The 10641-nt window shown below is 48.0% G+C and overlaps 1 protein-coding gene across 1 annotated transcript; it reads left to right on the forward strand.

Moving 5' to 3' along the window:
• The first annotated feature begins 3109 nt into the window (after window positions 1-3109).
• On the forward strand, window positions 3110-4540 carry NHLRC1 (NHL repeat containing E3 ubiquitin protein ligase 1). Its single transcript, XM_040460513.1, has one exon. The coding sequence runs from the start codon at window positions 3169-3171 to the stop codon at window positions 4354-4356; it is 1188 nt and encodes a 395-aa protein (XP_040316447.1). The 5' UTR covers window positions 3110-3168; the 3' UTR covers window positions 4357-4540.
• The last annotated feature ends 6101 nt before the right edge of the window (window positions 4541-10641 follow it).

Genomic DNA, 10641 nt, shown 5'->3' on the forward strand with positions numbered 1-10641 from the left:
GAGCCTCAATTCTTAGTTCAGAAGCCTTGTATCATTGAGAAAACCCTCTCGATCAAACGCCACAAACTTAGGTTTCCATACTTTAAATTTACCATTAAAGACTTGACGGTATGAGTCGCTGGGATGGATGGTCTGTGTGTGCGCCCCGGGGTTTTCCAGAACCGCCACGCTGCCTAACCACCAAGTGAAGAGCGACTACTGTTCACATTCTTAAATATGTCACATGGTGTTGAAGCTTTCTCTGGTTTACCTCACGGAACACCTCGGCCTCTTGGTGCAGTTTGACTGGTTGCCCCGCAGGGGCAGCAAAGGATAAAAAGATAAGAAAGGAGGATTATAAGGCAGCCTGAGAGTCCCACACAGTCTGGCAGAATACTACTGAAGGGTCCGTCGAAGCTTTGAAATGAGTTGGGGTCTTTGGGTCCATCTTAAAACAACGTTGGAGTAGAGACAAGTTAGAAGAAAGTCACAGATCAATGAAATCAGTCCGGAAAGCATCTTGGGAAGGCAATCTATTGCAGCATAGACTTCCTCTACATCTGTACTGTTCCATGAAGTAGCCGCCAGTCACATGTGGATCCTGAGCATTTGACATTGTCTGTTTTTGTCTTTGTTTTATGTTTTGTTCTGTTTTGTAAGAGAGAGGGAGACAGAGGATCCGAAGCGGGCTCTGTGCTGACAACAGAGAGCCCGATGTGGGGCTCAAATTCACGAATGTATGATCATGACCTGAGTCAAAGTCAGAGGCTTAACTGACTGAGCCACCCAGGTGCCCCCCATCTTGGGGTTAGTCTGAATTAGGATGTGCTGTGAGTGTAAAATATACACTAGATTTTATGTAGTACTGATGATAATGGCTGTAAAATATTTCAGTAATTTTTATAGCGATTTCATGTCAAAATGGTATTTGGGGTTAAACAAAATATGTATTAAATAATTTTCAGTCATTTCTTTTTACTTTTTAAAATTGTGGTTCCTAGAAATTTTAATTAATAATTAATAATTCTATTATATATGTGGCTCTTGTATTTCTATTAGACAATATTAGTTCTAAAAATATTCCATTTTTGGTGTCCAGAGTGTATTTCTTCCTTTTTTGTTTCTTTTTCCCTTTTTTAGTGGGCTCCATGCCCAACATGGGGCTACAACTCACCACCCTGAAATGTAGAGTCACATGCTGTACGGAGTGAGCCAGCCAGGAACCCCCTGAATGTATTTCTTAACTCAAAGATTACTTCAGGAAATAATTTCTATTTGATATGACTTCAGTTACATGAAAGCTCCCTTCAGGAGTTTTAACAGAGGATAAAAATCCCATTTTTGCAAAAGTCTAGCAAATAAGAGGATGAATGACCATAATAATGATCTAAATGGCAAAAAACTGATGATTTAAGTGAAGGGAAGTGATCTGATATATGGTCTTACGAAGACAATGTCCATGTAAGACATTGGGGGGGGGGAAGGGGGAGGTGGACTCCTAAAAATGAGGACCTGTAGTAGCACAATGGATTCCTGAGAGAGGTGGTGTTATCTCCTGTTTGAAAAATTTCAAACATATGGTACATGGTCTTTGTTTTCAGTTTTGACTGAAGTTGGAAGAATTGAACCTGGTGATGATGTGAAGGGATTGTAATGCAGTGGTTTTCAAACTTGACTGTACATTATAATCACCTGGAGCATTAAAAAAAAAAAAAAATCCAGCTGCCCAGACCACACTCTGAATGAAAGAAACCTCCAGATGAGACTCAGGTGTTTACCATGTGCCAAATTTATCAAGTTTGAGAATTTCTGGGATAGTTAAGAGCGTGGGCTGTGCAAACTGGCTTCAAATCCCAGCCCAGACATTAGCTAGCCATGTGTCCCTGGGCAAGATACTTAGCCTTTATGAACTCTATTGCAGAAAAGGGGGGAGGGGGGCTGGAAAACATGCCCTTATGGGATTGTCATGTGGTTTAAATAAGGTAATCTATGTAAACCACTTAAAAGAAGGTAGGCGTTGATCAGGTTCTCTAGTGATTATGACTAACAGCTATTTCTTTTTCTTTCTTTTTTTTCAGTTTGCCTACCTATTTAAAAAAAATTTTTTTTAATGTTTATTTATTCTTAAGACAGAGACAGAGCGTAAACAGGGGAGGGACAGAGAGAGAGGGAGACACAGAATCTGAAACAGGCTCCAGGCTCTGAGCTGTCAGCACAGAGCCCGACGCGGGGCTCAAACTCACGGAGTGTGAGATCATGACTTGCGTCTAAGTCCGACGCTTAACCCACTGAGCCACCCAGGCGCCCCTGACTTAGTTTTAAAGCGAGAGCGCACGCGCATAGGCAAGCAAAGGTGGGGGCAGAGAGTGAATCCCAAGCAGGCTGCGCTGTCAGTGCAGACCCTACCCAGGGCTCGAACTCACCCACCTGGCAGATCACCACCTGAACCAAAATCAAAGTCCCTTGCTTACCAACTGAACCACCCAGGCGCCCCTCATTAGCAGCTTTCTTATTTCATATTCCTCTGGAAGACATTCCCAGCCATCGTTCCCTGATCTGAAACTCGCCGATCGGGTTTCTTGTATTTTCCTATAACATTCCTTTGTTCATACAGGAATTCACTTTTACAAGTGTTCACTAAGCATCTACTTCACTACAGGTGTGATGGAAGAAACAGGCACACCGGCCTCACCCCCTTGAAGTTTAAATGCCCTCATGCGTGTTTCCCAGTCAGATCTCAAGCGCCCGGAGCTGTGGGACCACGCGTCATGCCTGGCCAGCCCCGGGATCCAGCGCCCCGCGCTGCGGATTGGAAAGTGCAGGGTGCCAGGGATGGAAGGCTATGTTCCACTTGCTCTGCCACCTACAGCCTGGGTGATGGGGAGCAACCCTCTCGTGCCTCTTCAATAGGTGTGCTTCCTCGTGCGTAAAGTGGGGATGACCCACCCACGACTGTCGTGAAGGCGACAGGTCGGCCCACGCGCGGTGGTTACAGCTTGTTAAGCGCCCACGATAGGGCCCTCCCGAGTCAGTGCCGCGCGCGCCCACCAGGGGGAACAGCAGGCGGCGGCCCAGCGGCTGCGCGCTGGACCGGCGACGTCAGGACCAGCGCCCCGCCCCGTGACCGTGACCGAGCGCGGCGCCGCGGCAGCGTCGGTCCCCGCCGGCTGGCCGCGCAGCCGGAACGCGATGGGGACCGAGGCGTCGGGGAGCGGGCCGGCGCTGCAGGAGCTCGTGCGCGAGGCCGAGATCAGCCTGCTCGAGTGCAAGGTGTGCTTTGAGAGGTTCGGCCACCGCCAGCAGCGGCGCCCGCGCAACCTGCCCTGCGGCCACGTGGTGTGCCTGGCCTGCGTGGCTGCGCTGGCGCACCCGCGGACGCTGGCCCTCGAGTGCCCCTTCTGCCGCCGAGCCTGCCGGGGCTGCGACACCAGCGACTGCCTGCCGGTGCTTCACCTCCTGGAGCTCCTGGGCTCGGCGCTCCGCCCAGCCCCCGCCGCCCACCGCGCCGCCCCCAGCGCTCCCGGGGCCTTCACCTGCCACCACGTTTTCGGAGGTTGGGGGACCCTGGTGAACCCCACGGGGCTGGCGCTGTGTCCCAAGACCGGGCGGGTCGTGGTGGCGCACGACGGCAGGAGGCGGGTCAAGATCTTTGATTCCGGGGGAGGATGTGCTCATCAGTTTGGAGAGAAGGGGGAGGGCGCTCAGGACATTAGGTACCCACTTGATGTCACCGTCACCAACGACTGTCATGTGGTTGTCACCGACGCCGGCGACCGCTCCATCAAAGTGTTTGATTTTTTTGGCCAGGTCAAGCTTGTCATTGGAGGCCAGTTCTCCTTACCTTGGGGTGTGGAGACCACCCCTCAGAATGGGGTCGTGGTAACTGATGCGGAGGCAGGGTCCCTGCACCTGCTGGAAGTCGACTTTCCAGAAGGGGTCCTCAGGAGGACCGAGAAGTTACAAGTTCATCTGAGCAATCCCAGAGGGGTGGCCGTGTCGTGGCTCACTGGGGCCATTGCAGTCCTAGAGCACCCTCCCGGCCTGGGGACCGGAGCCTGCGGCACCACGGTGAAGGTGTTCAGCCCAAGCATGCAGCTCGTGGGCCAGGTGGATACCTTTGGGCTGAGCCTCTTTTTCCCCTCGAGAATAACTGCCTCTGCGGTGACCTTTGATCACCAGGGGAATGTGATTGTTGCAGATACTTCTAGTCAGGCTGTCCTATGCTTAGGAAAACCTGAGGAGTTTCCAGTCCTGAAGCCCATGATCACCCATGGTCTTTCCCATCCTGTGGCACTGACCTTCACCAAGGAGAACTCTCTTCTTGTGCTGGACAGTGCAGCCCATTCTATAAAAGTCTACAAGGCTGACTGGGGGTAATAGGGTATGGGGGGGAGGGGGGCGCTCTGGGACCTGGAATCTGAAGGCCTGGAACTTCTGCTAATGAATTGCTGAACCCTGGATAAGTTAATCTCATCTATCCAGCAGGGATAATTATAACTGCCTGGCAAACTTATAAAGGTTGAGGTAATTATTAAAGAATAAAAGTTAAATCTACCACTTATCGAGTTTGTACTCCCTGTGCTAAGAAATTTGCAAATATTAGCTCATTTTATCCTTACAGCTCTACCTGGGGAGGTAATGTCTATTATTAATCCCATTTTAGAGATGAGAAAACTGAGACCCAGAGAGTTTAAAGACTTTCCCAAGGTCACATTTACTTACTGTGATAGTCACAATGGGAACTGAGTTCTGACTCCCAAATCCCTTGCTCCTAAATAAGATAACAGATGGGGGGGAGGGGGGAATATGTGAATGTATACTGTCACTATGTGTACTCTATTTACAGGTAGCTATTTCTTTTGGTTGGATGTGCAGAGAAAGGAGACTTTTTTTAGAGAGTTCAAGAGAAAAAGGACTGTGTGATGTGCATCGGTGTCGTTCAACATGCAGCTTCTTTGATGGCACGTTAGATGGGATAACTATAGATCCTGTTTAAAAGGCAAGCGTGTCTGTTAATATCTGTGTCTCCCCCACCACAGGCACTCAGGAAATACCAGTTGGCTGGTGGAGAAAAGCCTGTGTGGGCCCAAGTTTTGTGGGGTTTTTGTTTTGTTTTGTTTTTTGTTTTTTTGAAAGAGAGAGTGTAAGTGGGGGAAGGGCAGAGAGAGAGGGAGACAGAGGGATCTGAAGCAGGCTCTGTGCTGACAGCAGAGAACCCGATGCAGGGCTCGAACTCTTAAATCCATGACCTGAGTTGAAGTCAGATGCTTAACCGATAGCCACGCAGGCACCCCTGGGCATAAGTTCTAAAGGACCACAGAACACTCTACATTCATACCAGTGGTTGGAAGGCTAAAGGGCAGTCTTGCTACCTGTCTGTGTTGATGAAGAGATAAGTCACCACAGCCCGTTGGTGGCAGAAATGAATTTGCCTTCCTTTTCCTAATCAGTGGTAACCTGGTCACTTTTGTGATAGAGATTTTATCTGTGCCATTTAAATTTGTCCCATTGCACACACTGTATACTCAGGAACCAGCTCCCTTGAGGCTCCAACAGCCTTCAGGCCACTGGTCAACGCTTAAATACTTCTTGAATTAGCTTTGACCAAGATAACACCTGCTTTTGTGGCACAATTGATTGAGCACACAGGAGGAAATTTCAGGTGAGGCAGCCGGTTCATTATAAACCATGTGTTTTAAGCTAGTGTAAACATTTCAGGGTTTAGGGCTGCTGGAATACTACCAAATCAGTGGCATCTTAGAAGCAGCAGCAAAATACATTTTTTCACGGGGAGGAAGTATTGGTTCTGAAAGGTGAGGATTTGCTTCAGGTTATAGCTGATGTTATCAACAGTAGGTTTCTATTATACAAACAGTGTTGGTTTTGTTTTGTTTTTGAGAGAGAGAGAGTAGGGGAGGAACAGAGGGGAAGAGAGAGAGAAAAAGAGAGAGAATCCTAAGCAGGCTCCACATTCAGCACGGAGCGCAGTGCAGGGCTGGATCTCAGGACTCTGAGGTCATGACCTGACCCCAAATCAAGAGTCGGACGCTTAAACGACTGATCCACCCAGGTGCCCTTATTATAGTTTTAATAGATACAATGTAGATACTGGAGATAGCTCCTAAATTGTTCCAGAGGGTTCAATTTATCCGTTGGAGCTAAAAGAGAGAGCCTGGTCTGTGCCAGTCCACAAAAGCCCATTGTGTTTTCAATGCTTCTGATGCACCACACTAAGATTTCAGGCACACTGGACCACCGTTCGGAAGTGCATTCCAAGCAGGGATTCTCATAACCCCTTCCCCCCACATTTGGGAGTCATCTTTAGGTCAGTGACCTCACTGATACCCTCAGTTGTGTAGCAGGAAAAGCTGTCTCAGGCAGAGATAAATGTTCAGGCTTGATCATTTGCAAGTGGGACAACTGTGGATTGACCTTTAAAAAGTTTTCCTCAGGAACGATGATTTTTGTTAAGGTGTAGTTATCCACTTTTGAAAGAGAAAGAGAGAGGAAGAAGGAGAGAGGCAGAGAGAGAGAGGGAGACCGAGAATTCCAAGCAAGCTCTGCCCTGTCAGCACAGAGTCCAATGTGAGGCTCGAACCCACAAACTGTGAGATCATGCCCTGAGCTGAAATCAAGAGTTAGACCCTCAACCGACTGAGCCATCCAGGCACCCCAGGAACAATGACATTTTAATGACCTCAGGGTCAGTGGAGACAATTCAAGGGATTTTCTCCTATTTGGAATTATTGGTGGCATCATCTTTGACTAGAGAGCTGTGCTTATGTCTGCTTTAGACAGCACTGGTAGGACAGGTGTAGGATGTGCAGCAGGTGTGGAGGTATGTGGTCAAGGTATTACTTGTTACCTTGTCATTATGCTACCGGAAGTATGGGGTGTGAGTGCTTGAGATGGTGTGGGAGCGAATCACACCAAAAGGTGATAGTGAATGACCTTGGTAATACCTCTACTTGGTAGATTACCAAGTAATCTTAAAGACAAAGGCGCTCTTCCCAGGAGTGGCATCATGGGGGAGCAGGGTTTCCCTGGGGGAGACACAAAGCTTGCTGTTCTTGGGTCTCCAGGCTGCACCTGCTAAGGGAACAGCCTCAGTGACCTGCAACGCAGCAGCTGTATTCATCTTCAGGACTGCATTCCTTAAAGCAAGCTGGTTAAAAGGCTTGCCATATTGCCCCACCCAACTCCAGGCTATTAAAGAGATTGGAGCCTCTGAGACTGGCAGGAAGAAATGATTGCAGCAAGAAGTAAAAGGTTCAGAGGTGAAGGAGGAGAACTGGAATGACCCTCCAGAGACTGGAGACAAAAGAATGTGACCAGGAGTAAATGTAGGAGCTAACAGTCTCTTCCTGAATGTCCCCCTCCGCCGTGTGCCTTTAGGCCAGCCCCACGCCCTCTGTGCCACCTGGTGAGTCCCTAAAAGCAAGCACAGACACTTTGGCTCTGGTCTCAGCGGTTGTGACATCATCTTCCATCTGTTCTAGTTTTGCCCAGTTCCTGATCCTTGAATTGTCTCCTGTTTTTGACCTTGCTCTGACTTACCGCCTGGACTTGTTTTCTCAGTCTTTTTCCTTGGCATTTTCTAAGAACTTGAGTTCAGATGTATAAACCTCCTCCCTAGCGGGTCTCACTCTGGACCCCAGAACCCAAGCCATCACCCATTTGCTAGTGCCTTACATAGCCCTTTCCCAGCTCCTCACCAAGTTGGGGTCTGCACCCCGCTTAGTGAGTGATGCCTCTTTTGTGGAAGAAGCAGTACTCCGTATATCTCCGAAAAGCGAGGAAAACCCCTGGTGAATGAAGATTTAGTCATCCTTACACCACCAGCCACAGGGAGAAGAAGAAATGCATACTGGTGGTCGGTGCTCCACTAATACTGAGCCACTATGGTGGTGAAGCATGGTTACAAGGGACATGAACTCTTTTCTCGAAGAATATGTAGGGGGAAAAAGGGTGGGGGGGGCACCTGGGCTCAGTCAGTTCAGCATCTGACTCTTGGTTTCGGCTCAGGTCATGATCTCATCGTTCATGGGTTCTAGCCTCACGTCGGGCTCTCTACTGACCGTGCAAAACCTGCTTGGGATTCTCTTTCTCCCTCTCTCTCTGCCCCTCCCCATCTTGTGCTGTGTCTGTCTCTCTCAAAATGAAGAAACTTAAAAAAAAAAAAAATGTAGAAAATATGATAGGCAGGGGGCACCTGGGTGACTCAGTTGGTTAAGAGTCTAACTTTGGCTCAGGTCCTGATCTCGTGATCTGTGAGTTCGAGCCCCGTGTCAGGCTCTGTGCTGACATCTCAGAGCCTGGAGCCTGCTTTGGATTCTGTGTCTCCCTCTCTCTCTGCCCCTCCCCCACTCATGCTCTGTCCCTCTCTCTCTCAAAAATAAACCATTAAGAAAAATAATAATGAAAAAAAAGAAAATATGATAGGGAGGCTGCCGAGACTCACCACAACTACCACACTGAACTGTCCTGGCGTCTGCTGTGCCCCCTCCCACTGCCCTGCTGATGAGCCAGCCCTTGGCCACTGTGCGTTCACTGCATGACCCTCTCCCACAATAGCTGGTTGGATAGGCTGCACATCTCAACAAAGCACAGCCTATCTATCAATGTCCCACCAAATGTATTGACTGGACCGGGAAACTGGCCTGTGAACTGGCCTGGGATGAACAAGTTTTCCCAAAATGGGGCAAGAAGATCTGATTAGAAGTTTGTCCTTGAAGTTGTAAATTGAGAAGTATGGACCAAATCAGGCAGGTGGAAGCCTTGGGGGATACTAAGCACGTACTCCTTGGGAGACAAACACAGAGCAGCATTGAGCAAGCCGGAATCCCAAGTGAGAAGCAGCTGGGGGCAGCGGGGGTGGGGGAGGAGAGAAAAGACACAAGGGTGAGGAATCCAGGTAGCAGTTGAGGGGGAAAAGGCACCCAGAGAAGCTGACGTGTGCAGGTTCGTTTTCTGCAACAGAAAACACCTAACAAAAATTATACCGCGTGGTTGATTTGTTTGGAAAAAACAACTTGAACCTACTAATATTGATGCCAAGACTAGGGAATGATTTGTGAGGGGGCCACACTCTCATCAGCACCCCCACCTCTGACACTGGTGGGTCCTGAGACCATAGTTCAAGTGGAGCCCCATGGGCCACAGGCCTAAATATTTGAGTTACAAATCGAGCCAAAAACTGTTAAATAAAGTAGATCTGATCCTCCTCCTTTGACAAAAGGTAAATATAAATGTTTAAAATAAACTTTCAGGGGTATCTGGGTGGCTCAGTCAGTTAAGCGTCCAATTTGGCTCAGATGATCTTGTGGTTTGTGGGTTTGAGCCCCGCGTCGGGCCCTGTGCTGACAGCTCAGAGCCTGGAGCCTGCTTCAGATTCTGTGTTTCCCTCTCTCTCTGCCCCTCCTCCGCTCATGTTCTATATCTTTCTCTCTCTCTCTTAAAAATGAATAAACATTAAGAAAAACATTTTTAAATGCACTTTCATTACACTCTGGAAAGCCAACTTCCATTTTAGAATACTTGAAGTTTATGCTCAATTTTGGGGTGCCACATTTTAAAGAAAGATCATGATAAGAGTATATTTAAAAGATCTGAAGGGGCGCCTGAGTGGCTCCATTGGAAGAACATGTGACTCTTTTTTTTTTAATGTTTCTTTAAAAAAATTTTTTTAACACTTACTCATTTTTGAGAGATAGACTGTGAGTGGAGGAGGAGCTGAGAGCGAGGCAGACCCAAATCGGAAGCAGGCTCCAGGCTCTGAGCTGTCAGCACAGAGACTGGTGCAGGGCTCAGACTCACAGATGTCACATCATGACCTGAGTTGAAGTTGGACGCTTAATCGACTGAGCCACCTAGGTGCCTCTTTTCATGCTTATTTTTGAGAGAAAGAGAGATAACACAAGAGGGGAGGGGCAGAGAGAGAGAGGGGGAAAGATGATCTGAAGTGGGCTCTGTGCTGACAGCTCGGAGCCAGATGCAGGGCTTTAACGCGCAAATCTCAATATCATGACCTGAGCCAAAGTTGGACACACCCGACTGAGCCACCCAGGTACCCTGAGCGTGTGATTCTTGATCTCGGGGTCATGAGTTCAAGCCTCATATTGAGTGTAGCGATTACAAAAGATAAATAAACTTAAAACAAAAATTAAAGTTCTGAAGAAGAATCTAAACAGCATGTTTTTTTGTTAGCCTCTTAACAGCTAGAATATAAAATCCAGGAAGAAAAGTTGTTTGTGTCATAGCTGTATCCCTCGTGCCCAGAACACTGCCTGACACATTGTAAACACTCAAAAATATTTGTCAAATTAATATATGTTTTTCCAAAGGGATTTTTCTAGACCCTGTATTCCTTTCACCATAAAAGGGAAGTGCTGTTAGTAGCTGGGTAGTTTGGGGAAGTTGGTCTAGAATTACAACTTGGGGTGAGTTTGCCGAGTAACTCGTAGAGAGTCACAAAGCCTTATGGTGCCATTGCGGTAGCCTTGGTTATGATTGGATGAAGAACTTTCTGTTCTCAGTCACCACATTTCCAATTTCATCAAGCACATGGGACTTTGAGGTATGGAGTTGCCTGATTCACATCTCTTGTCAGAGCATGAAGAGCAGAGACAACCCCAGTGTGCTGGTTCTCCGATATCCAACAAT

This window comes from Herpailurus yagouaroundi, unplaced genomic scaffold, assembly GCF_014898765.1.
Source record: "Herpailurus yagouaroundi ecotype Mexico unplaced genomic scaffold, PumYag 250, whole genome shotgun sequence".
NCBI lineage: Eukaryota > Metazoa > Chordata > Mammalia > Carnivora > Felidae > Herpailurus > Herpailurus yagouaroundi.